At 56.3% G+C, this 27420-nt stretch overlaps 2 protein-coding genes across 2 annotated transcripts; both read left to right on the forward strand.

Annotated features, from left to right (window-relative positions):
- The first annotated feature begins 482 nt into the window (after nucleotides 1–482).
- UNG (uracil DNA glycosylase) lies at nucleotides 483–5050 on the forward strand. The gene is made up of 6 exons (XM_041410114.1): nucleotides 483–901; nucleotides 979–1074; nucleotides 1852–1949; nucleotides 2296–2384; nucleotides 2693–2871; nucleotides 3776–5050. The coding sequence occupies exons 1-6, from the start codon at nucleotides 512–514 to the stop codon at nucleotides 3914–3916; spliced, it is 993 nt and encodes a 330-aa protein (XP_041266048.1). The 5' UTR covers nucleotides 483–511; the 3' UTR covers nucleotides 3917–5050.
- Nucleotides 5051–5316: 266 nt separating this feature from the next.
- On the forward strand, nucleotides 5317–27387 carry ACACB (acetyl-CoA carboxylase beta). Its single transcript, XM_041410113.1, has 53 exons — nucleotides 5317–5473; nucleotides 5878–6290; nucleotides 6976–7102; nucleotides 7496–7634; nucleotides 7871–7980; nucleotides 8141–8222; nucleotides 8755–8853; nucleotides 9124–9233; nucleotides 9486–9596; nucleotides 9740–9949; nucleotides 10267–10437; nucleotides 10672–10833; nucleotides 11014–11177; nucleotides 11713–11863; nucleotides 11940–12043; nucleotides 12623–12704; nucleotides 13349–13494; nucleotides 13572–13722; nucleotides 13800–13934; nucleotides 14341–14487; nucleotides 14564–14752; nucleotides 15073–15173; nucleotides 15253–15341; nucleotides 15418–15542; nucleotides 15822–15935; nucleotides 16018–16131; nucleotides 16484–16573; nucleotides 16658–16776; nucleotides 17001–17138; nucleotides 17556–17655; nucleotides 17744–17851; nucleotides 18031–18087; nucleotides 18666–18707; nucleotides 18776–18991; nucleotides 19075–19230; nucleotides 19533–19739; nucleotides 20209–20364; nucleotides 20627–20749; nucleotides 21072–21341; nucleotides 21659–21756; nucleotides 21901–22021; nucleotides 22184–22294; nucleotides 22514–22657; nucleotides 22738–22858; nucleotides 23004–23100; nucleotides 23267–23363; nucleotides 23569–23704; nucleotides 24016–24193; nucleotides 24306–24418; nucleotides 24937–25091; nucleotides 25239–25409; nucleotides 25892–26028; nucleotides 26151–27387. The coding sequence occupies exons 2-53, from the start codon at nucleotides 5887–5889 to the stop codon at nucleotides 26275–26277; spliced, it is 7125 nt and encodes a 2374-aa protein (XP_041266047.1). The 5' UTR covers nucleotides 5317–5473; nucleotides 5878–5886; the 3' UTR covers nucleotides 26278–27387.
- The last annotated feature ends 33 nt before the right edge of the window (nucleotides 27388–27420 follow it).

Here is a 27420-nt window from a genome sequence, read left to right on the forward strand (position 1 = left end):
CCGCGCCGGCCAAGAAGCGCCCCCGCTCCCCGGAGCCGGGCGGCGATTCTGAGGTAGCGATCGGGGGGCTGAGGGAGCCCGCGGCTCCGGAGGAGGGGAGAGGGGAGGGAGGAGAGGGGTCTGCCGGCGGCACGGGCCTGCCCGGCTCTGTGTGTGTGGGAGGGGGCCTGGGGGCGCTGCCGGCCTTTTCTGAGGGGAGTTGTAGGGGGGGGAACACAATTTCCAAACTCCCGCGCGGCTCCACGCGTGGCTGAGCTGCCAATCAAGCGGCCACGCTCCGCTGCCGCCCAATGAGCGCTGATCCCCTCCGTGACGTCACTGTTGCTAGGTGAAAACCTCCCCTCCATCCGCGGCGAGCCAATGAGGAAAAGCGAGCGTTTTTCCCGCTGACCAATAGCGAGCGGGCGTTTGTGCTCGCCGCCGTGGGCGGCCAATGGGGGCGCGCTTTGTGTTTTGCCGCGGAACAACCGCGTGCGGCGGGGCCGCCCCTTGGGCGGGACCTTGCGCAGCCATGGCCGGACCTTGCGCAGGCATGGCCGCGCGTTGTTTATCCACGGCCGGTGCCGCGGTGCTGCAGCGCCCCAGGCTGCGCTCCCGCCTCGGGCTGCTCCCCCGCTCCGGGCTGCATTCCCGCTCCGCGCTGCTCCCCCGCCCCAGGCTGCGCCCGCTGCCCTCCCGCACCCTCCGCAGCCACCCCCCTGCCCGCTGCTTCCAGGCGAGCGCCGCCAAGAAGGCGAAGGAAGCCGGCGAGAAAGCGCTGAGCGCGGAGCAGCAGGAGCGCATCCGCCGGAACAAGGAGGCGGCGCGGCAGCTGCTGGCCGAGCGGAACGTGCCCCCGGGCTTCGGCGACAGCTGGCGGCGGCAGCTGGCCGGGGAGTTCTCCAAGCCCTACTTCGTGGAGGTGAGTGAGCAGCATGCCCCGGTCCCCCCGCCCCGAGTCCTCGCTGAGCCCTCGCTGAGTCCCCGCTGCCCCCGCAGCTGATGGCGTTCGTGGCCGAGGAGAGGAAGCGCTACACGGTGTATCCGCCCCCCGAGCAGGTCTTCACCTGGACGCAGACGTGCGACATCTGGGATGTGAGTAGAGTGTGTGGTGTGGGGGTCTCTGAGCTGCTCCCGGGAGTCTGAAACCCTGAAGGTGCGGGGTGGGTGCACAGACACGTTCCTTTAGTGTGTGGTCCCTTAAACTTGGATCCCACGGGGTGTGGATGCTGTTGTTTGGTTCACTTAACTCATAAATCCAGCCTTCCCTTTCATGTCTGATAACAAACTGTGATTTTATTCTTTTATTGCCCTCACAAGCCACAGAACTTCCTCTGATCCTTTTGATCTTTTTTCTGGTGTTAACAGCTTAACCGAGTTCATGATTTTTTTGGTCTTGTACATCTCTTGTTCTTTTAATTGATCAGTAAAGATCAATTAAAAGAACAAGAGATACAAAGGACTGTTATTAAAAGAAAATAAGACAGCACAAGGTAATGTTATTTCCAATAAAACCTGTCAAAAATATCACAGCAAGTGTGGCATAAAGCTGAAATGGGATGAAATTGACTTGGAAAATGACAAGGTGGTTTTTTGTGACTGTGAAAATGTTTGTCTTCTACTCTCAAATTGTATTAGTTAAATTCATTATTTTGGCAGCAAAGCCATAGGGATAGTAATCCTTAATGTTAGGTGGGCTCTGTGCTCTTTAGCAATGAGATATCTGGGATTTAACTTCAGTTTCTTGGAGGGGTTGGTTTGTGGCATTTTTTTGTCTCTATTTTAGGACTAAGATCATTTATAAGCCTTTTTTCCCTCACTCGGGGGAATAATAGTGATTACAAATCAGTGCTAACCAAGGTCTGCTTTCAGGTAAAGGTTGTTATTTTGGGACAAGATCCATACCATGGACCTAAGCAAGCTCACGGGCTCTGTTTCAGTGTCCAGAAACCTGTTCCACCTCCCCCCAGGTAAGAAAATTTGCAAAATCCCTTTTGTTCCTTAATTATTTGCAGTTCTGTGGTGCTCAGGGCTGGGAAAACTGATGTGAAGTGGTTTGCAACTACTTAAATTTGAGTTGTGCATCGCCTGGAAGGATAATTCTGTGCAGTTTGGGTGATACTCTGGATGTAAATTTTAATTTCCAGTCTCATTAAAGCTGCCAGGCAGACACAGAGTCCCTGCTGCCCCGCCTCTGCAAATGGCTTTATTATCTTAAATAATGAGATTAAAATCAATGCTTTTCTTGCCTGCTTCGAGCAATAAGTGGTGCTGCTTGCTCTTGTATTAAAAACCTTCTGCTGGTTTGGTTTGCAGCTTGGAGAATATTTACAAGGAGCTCTCTGAGGACATTGAGGGCTTCACCCACCCTGGCCATGGGGACCTGACGGGCTGGGCCAAGCAAGGTGAGCTCAGAGACACTCAGTGATGTGCCCCCCGTGGAGCAGGAAAGAATCTGATCTAAAAACCAGCCCCGTGGTTGGAAATAATCCACCTGTAGGAGAGAAAATCACTTCTGAGCGCCTTAAAATGAAAATCTGCTTCAACAGCGAAAAAAGAAGTGTGAATCCCAGAATGGTTTGGGTTGGAAAGGAGCTTAAAGCTTATCCAAGGGACACCTTCCACTATCCCAGGTTGCTCAGAGCTCCATCCAGGAGCAGTCCCGGGCTGGATTAACCCTTGTTTCACCCTCTGGATGTGCTTTGTTTGCCAGGGGTGCTCCTGCTCAACGCGGTGCTGACGGTTCGGGCTCACCAGGCCACGTCCCACAAGGAGAGGGGCTGGGAGCAGTTCACAGATGCTGTGGTGTCGTGGCTCAACAAGAACCTGCACGGGCTTGTCTTCATGCTCTGGGGAGCCTATGCCCAGAGGAAAGGCAGCTCCATCGACAGGGTACACCTCCTTCTCCTCAGCCATTCCTTCTCCGTGGTTTTTTCCCTCGTTCTGGTGGACACTAGAGGGCACTTCCCTTACAGAATTGGGAATTTTCCCTGCCTTGAACTCTGTCAGATTGAGTTCTGCTCCAGCTTAGCCTTTGCCAGAATTAAGCAAGAAAAGTGGAGCAAGTGTAAGCTCCTGTTGTCAGCAGTGTCTCGCAAGGACAGAGCTGTTTCTCCTAGCTGAGGGCTCATGAATCAATATGAAATCTGCTGGTGGCATGACAGCAATTGGGAAATGCCAGGGCATTTATGCCTTTGCTTAGTGGGACGGAAGTCTTGGTCCTTGTGGCTGGTTCTTTGGGTCTCAGGCTGGTGCAGGAGGGGGTGTAAGGGGAGATCACACCTGCCCTGGAGCAGGAGGAGCTGGAATGGGGGTAAATCACCTGCCCTGGGGCAGGAGGAGGAGAAATGGGGACACATCACCTGCCCTGGAGCAGGAGGAGCAGGAATGGGAACAAATCACCTGCCCTGGAGCAGGAGGAGGAAGAATGGGGGTAAATCACCTGTCCTGGAGCAGGAGGAGGAAGAATGGGGGTAAATCACACCTGTCCTGGGGCAGGAAGAGCAGGAATGGGGGTAAATCACCTGCCCTGGAGCAGGAATGGGGGTAAATCCCCTGCCCTGGGACAGGAGTTGGGGTAAATCACCTGCCCTGGAGCAAAAGGAGGAGGAATGGGGGTAAATCACCTGCCCTGGGACAGGAGTTGGGGTAAATCACCTGCCCTGGAGCAGGAGGAGGAGGAATGGGGGTAAATCACACCTGCCCTGGAGCAGGAATTGGAGTAAATCACCTGCTCTGGAGCAGGAACAGCCCAAACCCTCCAAATCTAACAAGTGGTTTCCTCTGCTGTCCCCAGAAGCGTCACCACGTCCTGCAGACGGTTCATCCCTCACCCCTCTCTGTCAACAGAGGGTTTTTTGGCTGCCGGCACTTCTCCAAGACTAATGAATTCCTCAAGAAGTCTGGGAAGAAGCCCATCGACTGGAAAGCACTCTGAGCTGGGGCTGAGGCTTGGGAGCAGCCCTGGGCCAGGGCTTGGGGCATTTCTGAGAAACTCCTGCTGACCTGAGAGTTGTTCTTTGGTTGTTGATAATGAACAAATGACCAAACTTTCAGAGGTGGTTACATTTTTGTTTTAAAATGTTTCTTTTTCGACAGCATGTTTGATGGACAGCTCTGCTGCTGGAACAGATCTTAGCCTGGTTTGAAGCAAAAAAAAAAGACCCCAACCACCAGAGTTCTGTATTAATTTGTGCTTGTTGTGGCAGTGGGAATTTATTTTCAGATTCTGGTGAAGGGATGTCAGTTCTTACGAGCTGCTCAGCTTTTGTGCATGCTCTGCTGCCTCCTTCCCAAAAAATCCAGTTTGCCTATTTAGGGGGGAATGGAGCAGTCTCCATGGGAGGAAAAGGCTTTTGGTTTTAGCTTTTTGCTACAGATTTATTACAAAAATGGCTTCTCAAGGCTGTAAAGAAAATACAGGGTCAGGAGTGTCACTTGGTGTATCCATGATCTCAAGATTTTGGGATAAATCCTCCCTTCAGCCACAGGGAGGCTGTGGCCAAGACCCTTGGTAACGCTTTTGAATTTTTTGTTGGCATTTAGACGGGAAAGTCAAAAGGTTTTAGGTTCTTCCTGGGTGTGGAATCACCTGGATGACAGGTGAGCTGTGCTGACCAAGGACCTGGGGGTACTTGATGATGGCAGCAGTAAAGGTTTGTTCATTGACACCTCTCAAATAAGGGACTGATAGTTGCAAATTACTTCAGGTCTTTTTAAGATCTTAAAAGAGGGAACTTTATGCTTTGCCACCTTGGGAGCAAATTAAAGTTTCCACTTACTGTTGGCAATAACTGTTAGTATTTCCAGGACGAAGAGGTGTTGACTTCATGCTCCTGGGTTTCCAGCCCATCTTTGACATTGTAATTCCTTTAATGGAAATGAAAAGCCTTTTTTTTTTTTGGAAATTACACCAGTTTTTATAGAATATCCTTGTAACCCTTCCTCTGGTGTTCTCTCTGAGCTAACACTATCACCAGTGAGTTTACACTGTCTGTGCCCTTGCTGTATATGTTGTTTGCTTGGGTTTTTTTTCCCAGTCTGTTTTTTAAAATAAAAATTACTTTGTTTACATGCTCTTGCACTGATATTTTAACACAGGGAGGGAGGGGGGGGTGGAATGGGGAGTCCCTGTCCCCCCCAGGGAGCCAAACCCAGCAGCATGTCCTTGTCCTCGTCCCTGTGACCAGGCACAGGGCCAGGGCACCTTTGTCCCGCAAGGATCGGGTGTCCCCCTCCCTCCTTCCACCCTCATCTCCCGCAGAAGTTTTCCAGACACGTTAGCAGAGAAATATTTGTGACCATCACGTGTGAGACCCGACTGGAACAGCCCGGGGGGGGGCCCGTGCTTCCCTTGGGGGCGGCCCTGGCACCGCCTGGGCTCCGGCCCGGGGAGCGGGGAGGGACAGATGGACACACGGAGGGACCGCTGACACCGGAGTGACCTGGGAGCCCGGCGTGACCGGCGGGGTCGGGCACGGGGCTGGTAGCCATGGTGAGGGGGCGAGGGCTGAGGGGAGGGTCAGGGGATGAGGGGGTGAGGGCTGAGGGGAAGGTGAGGAGCTGAGCGGGGGCTGAGGGGAAGGTGAGGAGATGAGGAGGCCGTGCCGCTTTTCCCTCACCCCCATGCCCATCTCTGTCGGGGATAATCGACCGCGGTTCGGGGGTCCCGTTCAACCCCCCGCGGTATGAGGGCCGGGCTGGGGGCCGCCATCCTGAGGGTGCTGTGAGGGCCGGGCAGGCGAGGCCGTGTCACCCTCCCCGGCTCCTCACGGAGCAGGGAAAACAGCTCCGGCTGAGGGCGGCCGGCACCGGGCGCTGCGGTGCTGCAGCTCTGGGGACGCGGCCGTGGTTTCAGCGGCACAGCCGTAACCGGGGTGGGTGCTCCGTGTCCCCCAGGGCCCGTGAATGCTGCCGGCTGCGCTGCTCCTGCTCGCTGTGCTGCTGCTCGTTTGGGCTAAAATGTCCAACTCTCGGTGCGAGCAGAAGGAGCCGGAGGAGAGTCCCGCGGGGCTGCCCCCCGCAGCCGGGCCCTCGGCTCAGCCGAGCCCCCCGGGCCGGCAGCCGCCGCCGCGGGCCGGGCGGGCGGGCGCGGAGCAGGAGCAGCTCGCCGTGTACAACCCCGCGGCGCTGCGCCGCCCGGCCCTCGCCAAGTTCGTGCTGGGCTCCTTCGACGACAACTCCTCCGATGATGAGCTGATGGCCACGGCCTTCAGGGTGGGCCGGCGGCGCAGCAGCCTGGCCGGGGTGGCGGGTACGGTCCCCGAGCCCCCCACCGTGAGCGCCATTCTGGAGCCCAGCGCCGGCATCAGGTAGGGATGGCAACCCCCGATGGCCGGAGCGCGGTGGGGAAGGGATGTCCCGGTTAGGGAGGGCGGGTGCTTGTGGTGGGTGCATTGCTGGTGGTAAAATTGGGGGGCACACGTGCTGGTGCTCCTCGGAACCACAAGGTGATGCCCCCAGTCCTGCTCCCTTTGAAGGGGCAGAACCAGTGTCCTTGGCTGTGTGCCAGCAGTGCCACCTGCATGAGAATGGCACGAACCAGGGCAGGGGGTGCCCCCCAAAATCCCTGATTTGGATGTGGGGCAGCTCACTCCCTGCTGGCTGCACCGGGCAGCTCCCATGGGAGCACAGCTGATATCCAGAAGAAACAACTTGGAAGCCAAATGCTGCTGCCTGCCTCCTCCAGCTGCTCTGCTCTGGCTAAAAATAACAAACCTTTGGCTGCAGGGACGTGTTGTGACACTGGACAGCCCGACGGTGGCTGCTCTTGCCACGCTGGGTTTGAGGTGGTGCTGCCAGCAGTATCCCTGTTGCTCTTCCATCCTTCCATAAATAAGGAATTTCCTTATGTCTTGCCTGAGTCACATTGTAGATATGGTTGGTGACCTTTGCAGGACAGGCTTTGCAGGGGGTTTGGGGCTGGGGGAGGATTCATTGGAGTGGCTCTGGGCTCTCTGGGTGGGCTCAGTGACAGCCACCACATTCCCACCACAGGCCCAGCATGTCGGGGCTGAGCCTGGCAAAGAGGAGCCACAGGAAGATGGACTTGCAGCGGGATTTTTCCGTTGCTTCCCCAGCCGAGTTCGTCACCCGCTTTGGGGGCAACCGTGTCATCGAGAAGGTCTGTCCCCACATGCCTCTGCTTGTGCCTGGCAAGGGGATCACTGCTTTTTGCAGGGACATCTTTGAGCACTGCCCAAATGTCCTGTGTCTGCCAGGCTTGGAGCAATAGCAGCCCAGAGCTGTTCATTTCGTGGCTTCACTTGCCCTCATGGGCTGGGAGAGGGAACCCCATGCAGCAGCTTTGCTCAAACGATGGCCAAAATCCCATCCTTGGTTATCCCCAGTGCCAGACATTGGCGATGTTGTTGAGGAGTCTCACGCTCTGCTGGGATGTACAACCAGCTGCATCCTCCCTGCTTTTCTCCACACCCATCCCTCGCCCCTGCGCTGCCATCCCTCGGGGTAGCAAGGACAGGGTTCACCCTGCCACCCCCTGTCCCTGTCCCCCCAGGTCCTCATTGCCAACAATGGCATTGCTGCTGTGAAGTGCATGCGCTCCATCCGCCGCTGGGCCTACGAGATGTTCCGCAACGAGCGCGCCATTCGCTTCGTGGTCATGGTCACCCCCGAGGACCTCAAGGCTAACGCAGGTAATTCCTGAAAATATCCCAAAAAGGAAGTTCCTGACCTGGGGATGAGCTGGAGCAGCCCTTTCCTGCCTGGCATGTGAGGGCTCTGCACAGGCGGGAGTCACACACTTCACTCCTGCGCAGTCAAATCCAGAAGTAAATATTTTTTCCCTGCTCCAACTTCCCCGGGATGGAGGATTTGGGAAGGGGTGCCACTCAGGGATCTGGCTCTCAGCACTCCCCGTGCTCTCTTGCAGAGTACATCAAGATGGCAGATCACTACGTGCCAGTCCCTGGAGGGACGAACAACAACAACTACGCCAACGTGGAGCTGATCGTGGACATTTCCAAACGGATCCCAGTCCAGGTAGTGACCATTTGTGTGTCCCACCTCCTTGCCAAGGGCAGTTCCTGGGCAGAGGGGACACCCCAAAAGGGGGTGATGTCCCTGTGTGCTGAGGAGCTGGGCGTGGTGGGAGATGCCAGCATAGGGGTAACATTCCCACTGCTCCTTCTCCTTGTGCCAGGCGGTGTGGGCTGGCTGGGGACACGCCTCAGAGAACCACAAGCTGCCAGAGCTGCTGCAGAAAAATGGGATAGCTTTCCTAGGTAAGGTCTCAGTGCTTCTCCGTGCTGGGTGTTGGGCTGATGTGTGCACTCACAGTCACTTCCAGGGACACTGCACTGGGAATTCTCCTTTGGTGCCTCTGGCATGCCTGGCCCCGGGATAGCTTTCCTAGGTAAGGTCTCACTGCTTCTCCGTGCTGGGTGTTGGGCTGGTGTGTGCACAGGGACACTGCACTGGGAATTCTCCTTTGGTGCCTCTGGCATGCCTGGCCCATGGAATGGCAGTCCTCAGGCTGGTTTCCTGGGGCATTCCCATGAATCCTGCTGTTTTTTGGGTTTTCCCTGTAATGTTCAGGCTGATGCAGTGTTCACAGAGGAACACTGTGTGGGAGCAGACCTTGTGGGATTCTCAGCCTGAGCTCCCCTTGGAGAAGTCCTGAGCTGAGCACTGGGTTTGAGGAGGTTTCTTTCCTGCCTCCCCAGTCTTTGCAGAAGGCTGATGGGGCTGACTCAGTGATGTAGGGATGGGCTGGTGGGTTGGACACCCCCTCAACCCTTCTCTCCCTCTCCAAAGGTCCCCCCAGTGATGCCATGTGGGCGCTGGGGGACAAAGTCGCCTCCACCATCGTGGCTCAGACCCTGGAGATCCCCACATTGCCATGGAGTGGGAGTGGTGAGTGCCTCCTCACACTCTCCCTGCTCTCCTCTTCCCTCCTCCCTGCCTCCCCTTCCCCCCAAACAAGCACCAGGATTGGGTCCTTGGTCCATCTGGCCACACACATTGGGGACCCCATTGCAGCAGCTGATTTGGGCAGGGGGATTTTGGAGATGGAGTGCCTGGAAACAAGGGAAATTATGGAATCCTCAGCTCCCTGGGCACACCCATCATGCCACCCCAGCTGTGCCACCCTGGTGGTGACCACAGCCCTGGCCATATCTGCAGGTCTGGTGGCTCAGTGGTCTGAGGAGGACCAGAATCATCAGCAGGCCATCAGCATCCCCCTGGAGACGTATGCACAGGGCTGCGTGAAGGACGTGGAGGAAGGCCTGGAGGTAAAGCTGAGCCTGTAGGCAGCTGCTTATTTCCTGCCCACCATGATTCCTCCTCAGAGCCTGCCTGCCCTGGCCCTTCTGGCCTCCCAGCACACACCACACACACACAAGGCTGTGCCAGCAGCAGTTTGTCCCACTGAATGAATGTCACTTGAGATAATCCTGCTCAGGGATGCCTGGAATTGTGTGGGCTGTCAGGGTGGTGTGCTGGGGTCCAAAACACTACAGTCACCCCAGCCCTGACCCTCTCAGGTGGCCATAAAGATCGGCTACCCCCTGATGATCAAGGCAGCAGAAGGTGGCGGGGGCAAAGGCATCCGAAAAGTGGAGACAGCAGAGGAATTTAGTGCCTGTTTCCGGCAGGTGAGAGGTGCCTGGAACCCCTATCCCTGTTGCCGTCCCATCCCGGCAGGGTCCTGCTCCCACCCGGGGCACCTCCCACTTCCTCCATCCTGGGATGAATTTCGGGGGGCGATGCCAGAGCACGACCCTCTCCCCCGCCGCAGGTGCAGGCGGAGGCGCCCGGATCCCCCATTTTCCTGATGCAGCTGGCGCAGCACGCGCGGCACCTGGAGGTGCAGGTCCTGGCAGATGAGTACGGCAACGCCATCTCCCTCTTCAGCCGGGACTGCTCCATCCAGCGCCGCCACCAGAAGATCATCGAGGAGGCACCCGCCACCATCGCTGCCCCCGCTGTCACCGAGATGATGGAGAAAGTGGGTGGCCTAATCTAGGGACAGCACGAGGTTTTAGTGGGAAACTGGGCTGGGTTTACTGGGGTTTTAAGGAGGGGAGAGACCCCTGAGCTGAGCAGGACTCCCTGTCCAGGGTGGTCAGGCACAGGAACAGCTTCCCCATGGAAGCGATCACAGCTCTAAGTGTGCCAGAGTCCAGGGAGCGTTTGGACTTTCAGGCACACGGTGGGGTTTTGGGGATGTCCTCTGCACAAGCAGGAGCTGGATGCCGATCCTGCGAGTCCCTTCCAAGGCAGGATACCCCGTCCTTCCATGACCCAGGTGTTTCCCTCCCGCAGTGCGCTGTCCGCCTGGCCCAGATGGTTGGGTACGTCAGCGCAGGCACCGTGGAGTATCTGTACGGGGAGGACGGGAGCTTCCACTTCCTGGAGCTGAACCCCCGGCTGCAGGTGGAGCACCCGTGCACGGAGATGGTGGCGGACGTGAACCTGCCGGCTGCCCAGCTGCAGGTACCTGCACGCACGGCTCACTCCAGGGGTGTTAGAGGAGGCAGTTTGGGCATTTAGGGAGGAGCACTGGGCTGGAGCCTGGCAGAGGGAAGCTGCCCCATATCCCAGCATGGAAGGTGCAGGTGACAGAGGTGTGGCAGCTTTCCTTCTACTCTGGCTTCCCACTGGGAGCTCTCCATTCAGACTCTCTGTCGGTGTCTCCCTGGCAGCTCAGGCCTTTTGTCTCTCCTGCAGATTGCAATGGGCATCCCCTTGCACAGGATAAAAGACATCCGGGTGCTGTATGGGGAGAGCCCCTGGGGGGACACCCCCATCTGCTTCCACAGCCCCTCCAACCCCCCCGTGCCCAGGGGCCACGTCATTGCTGCCCGGATCACCAGCGAGAACCCCGAGGAGGTGAGCTGGGGTCAGGGTGGGGACAAGGGGACTCTGCCACCTGTGGGGTTGAACTGGGCATGGTCCTCTCCAGCCAGACAATGTTCATGGGATCGGTGCAATCCATGGGGGGTCCCCTTCCCTGTCTTGCTGCATGAGTCTCAATCCTGGTTCCTCCATCTCTGCTCTGTTTTGGCTCAGGGTTTCAAGCCCAGCTCGGGGACGGTGCAGGAGCTGAACTTCCGCAGCAGCAAGAATGTCTGGGGGTACTTCAGCGTGGCAGCAGCTGGGGGACTGCACGAATTTGCTGATTCCCAGTTTGGACACTGCTTCTCATGGGGAGAGAACCGGGAGGAGGCCACCTCGTGAGTGTGGCGGGATGAGTTGGAGGGCGTGTGTCCTTGGGAAGAGTCACAATTGGTGTGTGAGCTGGGGAAGGTGGTTTTTATCTGACAGGACCAGAAAGGTTCTGCTGTGTTAAGCACCTGGCTGTTTGGCCAAAGCCAGAATTTTTTGGACTGTGGTGGTGCTGTGGCTCCAGTTCACCCACCTGATCCTCAAGGACATGTTGAAGTCATCTGCTGAGCATTGCTTAGTGCCTGTGAGCAGCAGTGTCCATCAGGAGCTGAGCAGCAGTTTCATGAACAGGCAGATGGGGCTTGGAGTAACTTGATCTAGTGGAAGGTGTCCCTGCCCATGGCAGGGGGTGGAACAAGAGAATTTTTAAGGTCACTTCCAACCCAAACCATGCAGTGATTCTACTCTATTAAGTTGCTGGGGGCTCAGGACCTAATCATCTCAGGAGCTCATTGCCCTACGCCCTGAAGCTCCCCAGTTCCCTCTGCTGGGAGCCAAGTGCCACCTTCTCAGTCATTAATGAAGGGCTTTTCTCCCTAAAAGGAACATGGTGGTGGCCCTGAAGGAGCTGTCTATCCGTGGGGATTTCCGGACCACGGTGGAGTACCTGATCAAGCTGCTGGAGACAGAGAGCTTCCAGAACAACGAGATACACACAGGCTGGCTGGACCACCTGATTGCTGAGAAAGTGCAGGTGGGGGTGATGCCCTGGGGTCACCACTTCCCTCCCTTGGGGTAAGACCCAAACTCTGTCATTTTTGCCCCCACAGGCAGAGAAGCCAGACACCATGCTGGGGGTTGTCTGTGGTGCCCTGAACGTGGCAGATGCTGCTTTCAGAACGTGCATGACTGACTTCCTGCACACGCTGGAGAGGTGCGGAGTGGGGCCTGCCCAGGAGGAGTTCAGTCATGTGGGAGGCACCTTCCACCAGATCAGGTTGCTCCAAGCCTCATACAACCTGGCCTTGAGCAGTTCCAGGATTGGGGCAGCCACAATGGAGACCTGAATGTTGTTTTTCTGGGACATCTTCCTCCCAGTTTTGCTTTACAAATTTAGTGACAGTAGCGCTGTGACAGGCAGGGCCAGGGGTATCTGGATCCTCAGCTATCACTTTGTCTGGACAGGAAAGGCTTCCCTTGGCTGGGAAAACAGCTTTCAAGGGGAAGTGGCTTGGCTGTGCAGTTTGCTTTTGTTGTTGAATATCAAGGTTATTCCTCCAGCCTTGGAGGACTCCCAGGGCTCTCCCATGTGCCTTATCTGAGTGTTTTCCCAGTGCCTGGCCTCCCTCCAGATCTGGCTGTGCATGGTACTCATGTGGGTCACTTAAAGCTGACAGTTGTCCCCTCTGGTTACCATTGTGCTCTCCCACCAGGACTGGGAGCACTGCTGACATCCCACACGCTTGGAGAGGCAGGGAATGCTCTGGGGCCTGATCCCTCCATTGTGTTTCAGGGGCCAGGTGCTGCCAGCAGCCTCTCTGCTGAACATTGTCGATGTGGAGCTCCTCTATGAGGGAGTGAAGTACATTCTGCAGGTGAGGGCAGGGCTGTGCTCCCCCCAAACCAGCCACAGTGCTTCTCAAGGGGTCAGGGACGTGCTTCCGTCCCAGGGGAGAAAACTGAAATAGATACAAAGCTGTCCTTTAAAAATGGGCAACACAAAAATGAGGTCAATAACCTCATAACCTTAATAACCTCGTTTTGACCTGACAGACATTTTCATACACCCTGTTGCCCTGAGTTTATTAAGGGACTTCATTTTCTTGCTTTTAAACCAAATTAGTTGGACTTCATGCAAAAGTCCTTACTCATGATGAAAGTGGCAGGTGAACCATGTGTTGCACCAGTTCTGGGCTGTGAGTTAAACCAGCTCTGGCACCGGCTGTGAGTTAAACCAGCTCTGGGCTGTGAGTTGAGTTAAACCAGTTCTGGGCTGTGAGTTAAACCAGCTCTGGCCTGTGCTGTGAGTTAAACCAGCTCTGGGCTGTGAGTTAAACCAGCTCTGGGCAGAGTTGAACAGCTCCTTGGTGCAGCCTGAGGTTATGCCTCCTGCCTTCCCATCACATCCCCATCCCGTGGCAGCAGCCATTGCACTGAGCGTGGGGAGGTGCCCCCCCAGCCCCCTGCCTGGCTGTTCAGTGTGTTTTGGGGTTGCAATGAGGGTGTCCTCTGCTCACAGGTGGCCCGCCAGTCACTGACCACCTACGTGGTCATCATGAACCGCACGCACATCGAGATCGACGTGCACCGGCTCAACGATGGGGGCCTGCTGCTCTCCTACGACGGCTGCAGCTACACCACCTACATGAAAGAGGAGATCGACAGGTGCCCTCTGCCAGGGCCCCCATCCCCCCTCCCCGATGGCCACCAGCTGGCTGGTGACACCTTTCCCTCTCCCGTAGGTACCGGATCACCATCGGCAACAAAACGTGCACCTTCGAGAAGGAGAAGGACCCGACGGTGTTGCGCTCGCCCTGCGCGGGGAAGCTGCTGCAGTACATGGTGGAGGACGGCGGCCACGTGGACGAGGGGAAGGTTTATGCAGAGATCGAGGTGAGCTTTGCAGAAGAGCTGAAGGAGCAACATTTTTGGTGCTGCTGGGCTCGGTGACCGTGTCCCTTCCTCGCCAGGTGATGAAGATCATCATGACGCTGGCGGTGGAGGAGGCGGGCCAGCTGCACTACGTCAAGCGGCCCGGAGCGCTGCTGGAGGCTGGCTGTGTCATCGCCCGCCTCCAACTTGATGATCCCTCCAAAGTGAAGCCTGTGAGTCTCCTAGGGGCTGCCATCCCCTCCTGCCAGCTCCCAGGTGGCATCCTAGGAATGCTCCCTAGGGCACAAAATGGAGGAGCTGCCCTGATGTGGTGACACAGTGAAGGTCATGCCATGTCCTTGGGCTGTCTGGGTTCAAGTACTGCTCCACATGGATTGCTCTGCTTCCTCGGTGTGCAGGAGCTCACATGCACTAAAAAAGTGCATTTATATATAGCACAGTTTTTCCATGTTATTTTCATGATGAGACACTGGCAGATCCACTATGCTCAATGTCAGGTGCTTCCTCTGTATCTGACCCAAAGCAGGGGTTGTGCTGGTTCCTCTGGGGCACCTTCAGCTCTCAGGAGCTTTGTCCCTGTCAACAACAGTTCAGCCCTCCTCCCTCTTCCCTCTCCAGGCACAGCCATTCACAGGGCAGCTCCCAGCCCAGCAGACCCTCCCCATCACTGGTGAGAAGCAGCACCAGGTTCTACGCAACGTTCTGGACAACCTGACCAATGTCATGAACGGCTACTGCCTGCCAGAGCCCTACTTCAAGACCAAGGTGGGTGCCAGGCACCAGGTGTTCCACCCAGTTGCCATGAGGGAAAATCCAGCAGCATCACCTTCTGCTCCTGCAGGTGAAGGAATGGGTGGCACAGCTGATGAAGACCCTGAGGGACCCTGCCCTTCCCCTGCTGGAGCTGCAGGAGATCATGACGAGCATTTCGGGACGAATCCCGCTGGCTGTGGAGAAGTCCATCCGGAAGGTGATGGCGCAGTACGCCAGCAACATCACCTCCGTGCTCTGCCGCTTCCCCAGCCAACAGGTGAGTGGCAGAGGGGGCTCACATCCTCTTCACTGGAGCCAGCTCGGAGCTCCTGCCTCAATTTGTGCTGCCAAGATTTTATAACAAATAAAATGAGTGAGGGAAATATGTGGAGATTTATATTTTCTCTGTGTGCTTGGTTTTATACGTGTATTTGCTTCTATGTGTGCCTTTCTTTTTGATATTCACTTGTCACTTTGCATTTTTCACTTTGGAAAAAAAAACCAAACAAGGGAAAAGCTCTGGGTGGAGTAAGCAAAGGGGGAGCTGGCAGCCTGGTGCCCCTGAGCCACCCTGAACCCTGTCCCCTCTCCCCACAGATTGCCAATGTGCTGGACACCCACGCAGCCACGCTGCAGAGGAAGGCTGAGCGGGAGGTCTTCTTCATGAACACACAGAGCCTGGTGCAGCTGGTACAGAGGTGAGCCCTGTGCTGTCTGTCACCCCCCTGTTCCTCCACAGCCACCTCCTCACAGCATGATGGCCTCTTTGCTCCTCAGGTACCGCAGTGGCATCCGGGGCTACATGAAGGCAGTGGTGCTGGACCTGCTCAGGCGCTACCTGCAAGTGGAGACACAGTTCCAGCATGGTGAGGGCTCGGGGCTCTGGGGGAGCTGCAGGGCTCTCTGGAGGAGCTGCAGGGCTCACCAGACCCTGCCCCACAGCTCACTACGACAAGTGTGTCATCAGCCTGCGGGAGCAATGCAAACCCAACATGACCCCCGTGCTGGAGAGCATCTTCTCCCATGCCCAGGTGGCCAAGAAGAACCAGCTGGTGATCATGTTAATTGTGAGTACAGCCTGTGCCTGAGACTCCAGGAGAAAAGGCTGGTGGCAGGGAAGAGTCAAGGCAGCTCCACGTCACTTGAAGTGTCCATTCCTGCCTTATTATTGCTTTATTTTAATTATCTCCCCTCTTTGGTGTTGTGTGACTATGGTTGGGTCAAAGAGAGCCCATTTTAGTGCCTTGGGTCTTGTCCCCTTTGGCTGCATAGGGCTGGGGTGCAGGGTGAAGCCATCCCACAGAGTGAGGAGCCTGAGCTGAGCCATGGTGGTTGTGACATTGCAGGACCAGCTGTGTGGCCGTGACCCCACGCTGACAGATGAGCTGACGACCATCCTCCATGAGCTGACACAGCTCAGCAAGACCGAGCACTCCAAAGTGGCACTGAGAGCCCGGCAGGTCAGCCAGCACCATGCAGTGCCATCCCATTCCTGTCCCCATCCCTGTCCCCCATGCTCCCATCTCCTCTCTCCCCTGGCAGGTGCTCATTGCCTCTCACATGCCCTCCTATGAGCTGCGGCACAACCAGGTTGAGTCCATCTTCATCTCTGCTATCGACATGTATGGACATGAGTACTGCCCTGAGAACCTGAAGGTTGGGAATTGCACATTTTTCCAAAGGGAGTTTGGGTGGCTTTGGAGAGGGGGGTCTGCAAGGGATTTAGTCTTAAAAACAGCTAAAAATCACTCAAAGCCCTGCTGTAGTGGCTGTGTGGAGCAGGGGAGGGGGTGCACTCCAGTGCTGCCAGTTCCTATCTATTGCTCCATGTTCCATTTAGCAGAGAACAGATGTGTGGACTCATGTCTGGCTCTAGTGGTTTCCCCATGGTGGGCTTAGTGTTCCACCCTGGTGACCAGTCCTGCACAGCTCCACACTGAGGTACCCCCTAAATGGAGCAGGGAGGTCTCACTTCATCCTTGCCCTAAATTTTGCTTTCTTCCCACAGAAACTGATTCTGTCAGAAACCTCCATTTTTGATGTGCTTCCCGTGTTCTTCTACCACACCAACAAGGTGGTGCGCATGGCAGCGCTGGAGGTGAGGCCTGGGGGGCACAGAGGGGGCCTGAGGGTGGCTCAGGGGTGGCAGGGGCAAGGTGGTACCTCCTGTGTCCCCTCACAGGTGTACGTGCGGCGGGGGTACATCGCCTATGAGCTGCACAGCCTGCAGCACCAGCAGCTCTCTGATGGCACCTGCCTCGTGGAGTTCCAGTTCATGCTGCCCTCCTCCCACCCCAACAGGTACAGGGGTCCCTCCCACACACCTGTCCCACTCCCCTGGACATGGTTCTTTTCACAAAGCTATGGGGTTTGTATCATCCTCTCTGTGCAAAGCAGGAGCTGCCATCATGCTGTCCTGTTGCCAGTGGAGCAGGATGAGCCCTCTGCAGGTCAAGGTCCCCTGTGGGAGCTGTGTGGTCCCACATGGTGCCTCCCCCAGGGCTGACACTTGCTCCCCATGGCAGGGTGTCCGTCCCTATCAGCATCTCCAACCCTGACCTGGCCCGGCACAGCACTGAGCTCTTCATGGACAGCGGCTTCTCCCCCACGAGCCAGAGGATGGGAGTCATGGTGGCCTTCCGCAGATTTGAGGACTTCACAAGGTGAGGGTGCAGGGACACGCCTGGCCAGTGTTTGTGCATTTTGGGTACCACTGCAGTCATTGGAGAGCAAAATGGGGTGGAAGAGCCACAGCTGGGGGTAGGTGGGTGGTGCTAGAGGCAGCTCCAGTTCCCACCACAGCTGCAGACTGGGTATTCTCAGTAGGACACTTACCTTGTGGGGACATGAGGAACATGGGGAAAGCTTACATGGCACAGGCTTAAACCCCTCTGAACATTAACGCAGCAGAGCTCAGAGCTGCATTTCATGAGTTGTGGGTTTGCCATGGATTGGTGGGGCCATTGTGCTGGTACCTGTGTCCCTGTCACACTGTCACAGTGGGTTCCTAGTGCTGTCCCTTCAGGCAGGGGGTGGGCACAATGTGCTGGCTTGTGACCCCATCCCTGCTGTTTGGGCAGGAACTTCGATGAAGTGATCTCGTGCTTTGCCAACTCCTCGTCGGACAGCGGGCTCCTCAGTGATGCACAGGCCACCACCTACGATGAGGAGGACACCAAGGTGGGCATGAAGCTGCTGATACCCCCAGGTGGTGCTGGGACAGCACTGATGCTGCTGGCCAGGGTTGACTGTAGGGTTTTGTTGCCAGAACATCCGTGAGGAGCCAATCCACATCCTCAACATCGCGCTCTGCTCAGCTGACCACATGGAAGATGAGAAGCTGGTGCCCATCTTCAGAGCCTTTGCCCAGTCCAAGGTCTGTCGCTGGGGCTGGACCCCCTTTTTGTAAACCCTGCAAGCCAGAGCATTGTACCCCAAGACACTGCCTCCTCTCCATGCAGTGCCCCCCAAAATGCTGCAGTTCAGGTTTCCTTTGCTGCCTTGGTGAAGATGTTTAAGCTCTCTTAACTGGTGGCATCTTCTGTTTCTGTGTAGAAAAATATCCTCGTTGAACGTGGTCTCCGGAGAATCACATTCCTCATTGCTCAGCAGGTGAGTGCTACTGAGATTCTGACATCTATAAATAGCTTACAGACACAGCACTGAGTGATGGATGGACCCACTGTGCTTTAGGAGCTGGCAATTAATTAATGAGCAATTCAATGAGTGATTAATCTCCTGTGTCATCCTTTATCCTGCTCATGTTTCCAGTAACGTGGTTCCTGCAGAGCCACTCCATAGCTTTAAGCTGCCTTAGAAGCCATCACAGAGTAAAAGCCCAGAGTGGTTTGCATGGGAAGGGATCTTAAAGTTCATCCTCCCTGTTCCACTCCCTGCTATGGGGTGGAACTCTCCACTGTCCCAGGTTTCTCCAAGCCCTTTCCAATGTGGTCTTGGACACTTCCAGGGATGAGGCAGCCGCAGCTTCTCTGAGCAGCCTGTGCCAAGGGCTCACCTCCCTCACAGGGAACAATTTCTTCCTAAAATCCAATCTAATCAATCCCTCCCAGCCCTTTTCCCTTTGGGGGAGAACAAAGCCTGCAAGTTTTTTTTCTTTTTAATGGAGAATCAGAACAATCCTCTGTGGACCAGGTCTATTCATGTTGTCTTCTCTCTCCCTTTTGCTGCAGAGAGAATTCCCAAAGTTCTTCACGTTCAGAGCCAGGGACGAGGTAAGATCCCGTGGGAGCAGTGCTGGTGCGGTGCCTTCCACCTGGAGGCTCACGGCTGTGCCTGGCAGTTCGCAGAGGATCGGATCTACCGGCACCTGGAGCCGGCGCTCGCCTTCCAGCTGGAGCTGAGCCGCATGCGCAACTTCGACCTGATGGCCATCCCCTGTGCCAACCACAAGATGCACCTGTACCTGGGGGCTGCCAAGGTTCAGGCGGGCACCGAGGCCACCGACTACCGCTTCTTCATCCGCGCCATCGTGCGCCACTCCGACCTCATCACCAAGGCACGGTGGCGCCGGGGCGCCCGGGGGCGCAGTGAGGGTGCAGGGGTGGCCTGGCCCCTGCTGAGCCACCTGCTCCATCACAGGAGGCTTCCTTCGAGTACCTGCAGAACGAGGGCGAGCGGCTGCTCCTGGAGGCCATGGATGAGCTGGAGGTGGCCTTCAACAACACCAACGTGCGCACGGACTGCAACCACATCTTCCTCAACTTCGTGCCCACTGTCATCATGGACCCGTCCAAGGTGTGTTGCTTGGGGTCCTGCTTCCTCTGTCCTGGAAAAGTTCCTCTGTCATCTCCTATGCTCATGACCACTGCACAGATGGGCAGCCACCCCTCACCGTCCCTCCCTGTCCCCAGTGCAGAGGGTGGATATCAGCACCAGGCCCAGCCAGGAGGCATGGAGAGACAGAAGGGGCTCACCCAATGCAAATCCAAAATGGCTGTTTGGGGTGGACATGCAATAGGGCTGCTCCAGCCTTGGCATCCTGTGCTCAGTGTTGTCCCTGGGGTCACCAGCTCTCCTGTGTGCCATCCCCTGTGCAGATCGAGGAGTCGGTGCGCTCCATGGTGATGCGCTACGGCAGCCGCCTCTGGAAGCTGCGGGTGCTGCAGGCTGAGGTGAAGATCAACATCCGCCTGACACCCACTACCACCACCGCCATCCCCATCCGCCTCTTCCTCACCAATGAGTCTGGATATTACCTGGACATCAGCCTCTACAAGGAAGTGAGGGACCCCAGCACTGGCAGCGTGAGTAACCTCAGTGGTGACTGCAGGAACCCAGCCATGGCTGCCTGAGTGCTGCCAGCTCCAGGAGAGCTTTGTGGGGGCTTCTGCAAAACTCCTTGTGAACCTGCAGTGCTGGTCTGCTCAGAGCCCCCAGACTTCCAACAGCATTCCCACAGCTGGGTTGGTTTCATCCCATCTGTCTGCATCCAGTTGGGTTCCTTGGGGTGGTGCTTTATTCAAAATGTGCTCAGCTGCATCCCAGTTGGGTTCCTTGGGTTGATGCTGGTGTGGAACTGGGCAATTTTGAACGTTGGAGTTGAAGGTCAGTGTTAGGGTGTCACTAGTACTGGCAGCACATCAGTGTGACAGTCCCCTCAATAGTAAAAAAATTGGTGGAAAATCACCTTGACCAAGCAGGGCTCAGCAAAGCTCCAGAAAAAGCCACCACGACATCCAGGGAAGGCAACCAATGCTCTGCTCTCCTTTCCAGATCATGTTCCAGTCGTATGGGGACAAGCAGGGGCCGCAGCATGGGATGCTCATCAACACCCCCTATGTCACCAAGGACCTGCTTCAGGCCAAGCGGTTCCAGGCACAGTCCTTGGGCACCACCTACGTGTATGACTTCCCAGAGATGATCAGGCAGGTGAGTCTGGCTGAGCAGAAAGAGGCTCCAAATTACTGCATTTGGTCTTCGCCCCCACCCTCCCCAAATATTCCCACCTAAGGAAAAGGTCCCTCTCCTCGGGCTGTCAAATGAGAAAACAAAAAGAGCCCAAGCGCCCACATTTTTGGTTATATGAGACATTTCTAAATCAATTCCTAGCTCTTGGAATTCCTGAAACTAGATGGTCTTTAAGGTCTCTTCCAAGCCAAACCCTTCCAACCAACGTGCTGTGTCTCCACAGGCTCTCTTCAAGCTGTGGGGCTCCTCGGACCTGTATCCCAAGGACATCTTGACCTACACTGAGCTGGTCCTGGACTCTCAGGGGCACCTTGTGCAGATGAACAGGGTCCCTGGAGGGAATGAGGTAGCAGGGAATGATTCAGAATTGGGCAGAGGAAGCAGGTGGGAATGGCTGGTGGCTTAGTCTGGCTGTGTTTAAAGCTTGGAAGATGCTCCTCAACCATTTTGTCTGTTGCTTAATGCCACTGCAGCTCAGCCGCGGTGTCTCTTGGACGTGGCACTCAGTGCTCTGTTCTAGTTGACAAGGTGGTGATCGGTCAAGCATTGGACTCAATGATCTTGGAGGTCTTTTCCAACCTGGTTAATTCTGTGATTCTGTAAATGATTCTGTGACTCTGTGATTCTCTGAAGATTCTTCCCTGTAACCTTGTGCTGTTTCGAGGCAGGTGGGGATGGTTGCTTTCAAAATGAAGCTGAAGACCCCCGAGTACCCCAAAGGCCGGGACATTGTGCTCATCTGCAACGACATCACACACAAGATTGGCTCCTTTGGGCCTGAGGAGGACCTGGTGTTCCTGAGGGCCTCGGAGCTGGCACGGGCTGAGGGCATCCCCCGCATCTACATCGCTGCCAACAGCGGCGCCCGCATCGGCTTCGCTGATGAGATCAAGCACATGTTCCAGGTGGCCTGGTTGGACCCAGCTGAGCCCTACAAGGTGTGTGGGCACCTCCCCTCCTGCAGCACAGGAAACAGCAGAGGGTCTAGCTGGGGAAGGGATGAGCAGAGCTAAACTGGAATGTCAAGTTTTGGGATTAGAGCAGGGATTGAGGCCATGCCTGCACCCAGCACCATGGGGTTGGTTCCTTTGGCTTCTCCCAGGTGGTGGAGGTGAAGATTCCAGTGCTGGCATGGCTGTTCTGTCCAGCTCTGGTCCCTGAGCTGCTGCACAGCATGGTTTGAGAAAGGGCCATGTCCCACGTGAGCATATGTGTGGGGCGCTCCACAACTCATCCTTCTCCTCTTTCCTTGCAGGGGTTCAGGTACCTGTACCTAACTCCCCAGGACTACACGAGGATCAGCACCATGAACTCGGTGCGCTGTGAGCATGTGGAGGAAGGTGGAGAGTCCAGGTGAGTCCCATATCCCATGAGACACATGGAGCCACCCCAAGCTCTGCCCTACACCCCACCAGGGTGCACCTCCCACCTCAGCATCCTGCCAGGCACATCATGCAGGTGAGTGCTTCCCAAACCACGGCTGCACTTTCCCTGCAGGTATGTCCTGCTGGACATCATTGGGAAGGACAATGGATTTGGGGTGGAAAACCTGAGAGCTGCTGGTACCATTGCTGGGGAGTCCTCCCGTGCCTATGATGAAATAGTGACCATCAGCATGGTACAGTGGGGCCCTTCTCCTCTCTGCTCCTTCCCTCTCTCCTGCTGACTCTTAAAGTCACCATGGGAGGGGTAACAGGATGCAACAAGCCCTTCACAGCATCCTTCTCCAGGTCTGTGCTGCAGCCCCAGTGACCCCACGTGTCCCTTTGTGTGTGCCCAGGTGACCTGTCGTGCCATCGGGATCGGTGCCTACCTGGTGAGGCTGGGCCAGCGTGTCATCCAGGTGGAGAACTCCCACATCATCCTCACCGGTGTCACGGCTCTCAACAAGGTACCAAGCTCTGGCTGCATGTCCTCCATGGCACTGTCCTTCTCACCACTACCTGTGTGGGCTCCTTCCCTGTCCCATGGAACATCAGCCTGGACAGAGGTGGAGATTCAGCCAAAGCCCAGAGAGAATTTGCCTGTGCAGAGGTTTGGGTTGACAGAGCAAGGGAGCAGCTCCTGTGTCAGCAGAGCCCCGTGTGTTTTCCTTGGGAACTCTGTCTAGGTGCTGGGACGGGAGGTTTACACATCCAACAACCAGCTGGGAGGAGTGCAGATCATGCACAACAATGGCGTTTCCCATGTCACTGTCCCAGATGACTTTGAGGGGGTCTACACCATCCTGCAGTGGCTCTCATACATACCCAAGGTAGGAGGGTGCTGCAGGGTGGAGGTGGGGGATGTCACCCATACCTGGCTGGTGACCTGCCCTTGGGGTCTGCCTTACAGGATAACCAGAGCCCAGTACCTGTCACTGCCATAAGTGACCCCATTGAAAGAGAAATTGATTTTGTCCCTTCCAAAGTCCCCTATGACCCCAGGTGGATGCTGGCAGGGAGACCCCATCCAAGTAAGTGAGAACAGCCCAAGGCCTGTGCAGCTCTGCTCCCAAATGCATCCTGTAGGTGCAGAAGATGCTCTTGGCTGTGGGTTGGTGCTCAGGAACCCTTCAGTGCTTGCCCTTGCACCACTCCATGTTTTCCTGTGCTCTGCAGCTCTCAAAGGGACCTGGCAGAGTGGCTTCTTCGACCAGGGCAGCTTCATGGAGATCATGAAGCCGTGGGCTCAGACCGTGGTGGTCGGCAGAGCGAGGTACTGCCAGGAGCAGGGGATGGAGCTGGGATCCTGCATGTGTGGCCTCTCACTTTCAAGCCCTGGCTGTGTCACTGCTTTTGGGATGGTGGAGAGGGAGCAGCTCTCTGGTGGGGCTGGGGTGGAGGAGAACTGGCCTTGCTGAGCCCAGCCTGCCCTGCCACAGGCTGGGAGGTCTCCCCGTGGGCGTCATTGCTGTTGAGACCCGCACCGTGGAGGTGACAATACCTGCTGACCCTGCCAACCTGGACTCAGAGGCAAAGGTGAGTGGGGTACAGCTGGGGCCAGGTGGCATCTGAGAGGAGCTGGAGGGAAGGGAGGAGTAATAGTTCAGCATGATCCTTGGGCATGATTTTCCTTAATTCAGGTGAAATCAAGGGTGCCAGGGTAGTTTGTTTTCTTCCAGCTGTTTCATGCGGCATGCCAGGAAGTACTGGCACAGTCTCAGCTGCTCACTGTCTTTTCCAGATAATCCAGCAGGCTGGACAGGTCTGGTTCCCAGACTCTGCTTTTAAAACAGCCCAGGCCATTCGGGACTTCAACCGGGAACACCTCCCACTGATGATCTTTGCCAACTGGAGAGGCTTCTCCAGCGGCATGAAAGGTACCTGTGCTTGGGATGCACACACAATGGGAACGTGGTGGGACAAACTTCTGTCACCCCTGCCACCACACAGGGTCCTGGGATGGCCCAGGCTACCAGGGTATGCACCACTCTGGGATGTGGGGTTGCGTTGGGCTGTGGAGGTCATGGGATGTCGCAGGGCAGAGATCCCAGGGGTTGGTGGCTTCCTGCTGGCTGGTTTTGCAGGATGCTTTGTCTCTCCAGTAAGAGAAGGTGTCTTTGGGCAGCTGGGAGGAGGCTGGGGCAGTGACAACTGGGACACGCAGCCCCTGAGTCCCTTTGGCTTTCAGACATGTACGACCAGATGCTGAAGTTCGGCGCCTTTATCGTGGACAGCCTGCGGGACTTCAAGCAGCCTGTCCTGGTGTACATCCCCCCTCACGCCGAGCTGCGCGGCGGCTCCTGGGTGGTCATCGACTCCACCATCAACCCCCTGCACGTGGAGCTCTACGCTGACAAGGAGAGCAGGTCAGCATCCTGAACACCTGTGTGTGTCATCCAAAATACCTGGGTGTGTCAGCAGCCTGGGATTTATTCTCCCCTGCACACCAGTCCTTGCTTTACCAAACTTCCATTCCAGGGGAGGCATTTTGGAGCCTGGAGGAACAGTGGAGATTAAGTTCAGAAAGAAGGATTTGGTGAAGACCATGAGAAGGATCGATACAGTTTATGCTGGGATTGTTGAACAGTTGGGTAAGGAAAGGGAGTTTGGGGTTGTGGACATTGGTGGTGGTAAGTTAAACATGAAGCTCAAGCACTTTGGTGGCAACCACCAGGAGTCCTTTAGTGTCCTGGGAAGACTTTTATGTCTTTTCTGTTAGTGGAGCTGAGAGGATGTGGTGGTACTTTAGAACACCTGGTATCTCCTGGGAGCTCTGTCAATGGGTTAAATGGGGCTGGGGTCTTCTCCCATGCTTTGAGATGAAGGATGGCCATGGCCACATTGAATTGGTTCCTGATGGATTGGGAGTTCCTTTCCCCCATGTCCCTCCAGCCTGCAACATGGTCCCACAAAGTCCTTGCAAATGCCATCTCCCCTGTCATGCAGCAGGCACTGAGTGTGGTGTGACCTCTTTGTGGCCATGTGTGGCTCTGGTGTCAGTGTGCCAAGGAAAGAGCTGTGGCACTGGGCGTGATGGCTGATGTGGGAGCACAGAGAGGACGCCCTGGTGGCACCACCGGGGGGCTGCTCAGCCCGCTGTGTCCCGCAGGGTCCCCCGAGCTGTCGGAGGCGCAGCGCAAGCAGCTGGAGAAGCAGCAGAAGGCGCGGGAGGAGCTGCTGCTGCCCGTGTACCACCAGGTGGCCGTGCGCTTCGCAGACCTGCACGACACCCCGGGCCGCATGCAGGAGAAAGGGGTCATCACGGTGAGCCGGGCACCGGGGAGGGGCTCCGAGGTGACAGGCAAAGGTTGAGGGGGAAATCCCTTCCCTGTGACATCCCTGCCCTCCATCCCGTCGGAGCTGGGAGCGAGGAGCCGCCGGCAAACCCGGGCTGTGCTCCGGTTTCCGCAGGACATCCTGGAGTGGAAGAGCGCCCGCTCCTTCCTCTACTGGAGGCTGCGGCGGCTGCTGCTGGAGGAGATGGTGAAGGGGGAGGTGCTGAAGGCCAACAGCGAGCTCAGCCACATCCACATCCAGTCCATGCTGCGGCGCTGGTTCATGGAGACAGAAGGAGCTGAGAAGGTACCCCCAGCCCCGGCTTCCTGGAGAGGGCATCCCGAGGGATCTCACCTCAATCTCCCACCATTCAGAGGTTTCAGTTGTGTTTCAGTGTGTGATGGCAGTGTGTGAGGATGGGCAGTGAAAAAGCCCTGGGCTGGGGCTGGCTCTTCAAATCAGCTGACTCCAGTTGGGTACTCATGCTCAGCGATGGCAAAATGGTCCCCAAATAAACATTTTTTACCATGACAGGGCTTCCCAGGGCAAAAGTGGAGTTTTTAGCATTTGGGGTGCTCTCAAATGACACAGGTGTTGCTGTGCCTGCCTCAGGAAGCAGGACATGCAAAGGAACCATGTTTTACCTTTTTGCTTTTTAAATGGTTTGCAAATAGGTGCAGGACAGGGAAGAAAAATCCCATGGCCTGGATTTGAGGCTCCAGGAGGAAGGGGGGGCTCGGGCTCTGCAGGCAGCAGGACCCCCTTGCTCACAATGCTGCTTTCTCCAGGGCTACCTCTGGGACAACAACCAGGTGGTGGTGGAGTGGCTGGAGAAGCACATGCAGGAGGAGGATGGCACCCAGTCAGCCATCAGGGAGAACATCAAGTACCTGAAGCGGGACTACATCCTGAAGCACATCCGGAGGTGAGTGCCTGTGGGAGCTGGGATGAGAAGGAGGTCCCTGGGATGGGAACAGCAGGTGGTGGAGACCAGGCAGTTCTCACTTTAGCCTCTCAGGAAACCTCTCTCTGCCCTGTGCCTTGCAGCTTGCTCCAGGCCAACCCCGAGCTGACCATGGACTGCATCGTGCAGATGGCTCAGCACATCACTGGGCCACAGAAGGCCCAGGTCGCCCATCTCCTGTCCAGGGTGGACACTGATGACCCCTCCTGAGCTGGGCAATCACCATGGGGTAGGAGAAGCTCCAGGACACAGCCAGACCTCACCTGCCCACCTGGTTCCTCAGCCCTTGAACTGAAGCCTTGGACTCTTGCTCATGTGCCTAAATAAAGGACACCAGTGCTTTTAAGTATTTTAAGCCGTGGAGATGGTCTTGCCATCCATGCAGAATTCTCTCTGGCACTGGGGGTGCTGCCAGAGGGGCAGCTTGGCAGAAGATGAACTTGTCCCGAGCCAAGCCTGGAATCTGGACCTGGTGCAGAATTTGGTTTTTAAAAGAATCCAAAATATTTTCCTGTTTTAGTTGCCAGCCCTTGGTCTTTCAAACAAGCACCAGGTCAGACACGTCTCATGAGACTGGAACAGAGCTGGAGGCACAGACCCCTGGTCAGGGCCAGTGTCCAGCTGGCTGGGTTCAAGCTGACCAGGCACCAAGACCAGGAAATGAGAAGCAGCCTCCAAGTGATGCTTTATAAACTGTGAGGAGCAATTTCTGTCATCCTTCCCCTTGCTGTGGGGCAAAGAGTAGATGGTCCAGGAAATACCTAAGTGAGCTAATCTGAGAGCTACTCCTGTGGGAATGTAAAAGGATCCACCAGGCTTTGGCTGACCTGGCTGTGCCTCTCACCCATCTTGTGTCTTTTCTGGCTCCTGAAGAGCATGGAGAGGAGGGAGGATGGCTCCAGCTTCTCCTGCCCCAGTGACCTGATTCCTCCTTGGAAGCAGCAGAGCCAGGGGAAGCTGTCACCTGCTGGGACCTGTACCTGCTGCTCAGGTAGCCTTTGATCATCTTCATCGTGGAGGGGAAATTTGAAGTTTTCCAGTGCCTCTGGCTGTGTCATTTCCCCAGCACAGATTTACCTTGGGCTCAAAAGGAGGAGGTGGGATGGCAATGGAAGGTGGGGCACCTGGCTCAAGTGCAGTGCTGGTATTGCCCCGGGGTGAAGGTGTTGGACACCTCCTGGGGCTGGGCTGGGGGATCCCACAGAGTCTGTAGGAGGTCTCCCTGTCCTGGGGTGGGGATGGGAAGGGTCTTGTGAGTCACTTCCTGGCTGGAAGGTGTCACTGCTGACAGGCAATAAAGTGAGCTCAGCTCCTAGGGAACTCCCTGACCTCTGTGTCTTCTGTCATTGTCCT

This window comes from Onychostruthus taczanowskii, unplaced genomic scaffold (genome assembly GCF_017590055.1).
Source record: "Onychostruthus taczanowskii isolate IOZ18803 unplaced genomic scaffold, ASM1759005v1 scaffold32, whole genome shotgun sequence".
In the NCBI taxonomy this organism is placed as follows: Eukaryota; Metazoa; Chordata; class Aves; order Passeriformes; family Passeridae; genus Onychostruthus; species Onychostruthus taczanowskii.

Excerpts from the sequence above, each read along its gene's own strand:
- UNG (XM_041410114.1), top strand. The coding sequence starts at position 512 with ATGGCCGGACCTTGCGCAGGCATGGCCGCGCGTTGTTTATCCACGGCC. Across the intron at positions 1,075-1,851 it reads AGACGTGCGACATCTGGGAT|GTAAAGGTTGTTATTTTGGG; the intron begins GTGAGTAGAGTG and ends GTCTGCTTTCAG. Across the intron at positions 2,872-3,775 it reads AAGGCAGCTCCATCGACAGG|AAGCGTCACCACGTCCTGCA; the intron begins GTACACCTCCTT and ends TGCTGTCCCCAG.
- ACACB (XM_041410113.1), top strand. The coding sequence starts at position 5,887 with ATGCTGCCGGCTGCGCTGCTCCTGCTCGCTGTGCTGCTGCTCGTTTGG. Across the intron at positions 22,022-22,183 it reads AAATAGTGACCATCAGCATG|GTGACCTGTCGTGCCATCGG; the intron begins GTACAGTGGGGC and ends GTGTGTGCCCAG. Across the intron at positions 25,410-25,891 it reads AGACAGAAGGAGCTGAGAAG|GGCTACCTCTGGGACAACAA; the intron begins GTACCCCCAGCC and ends TGCTTTCTCCAG.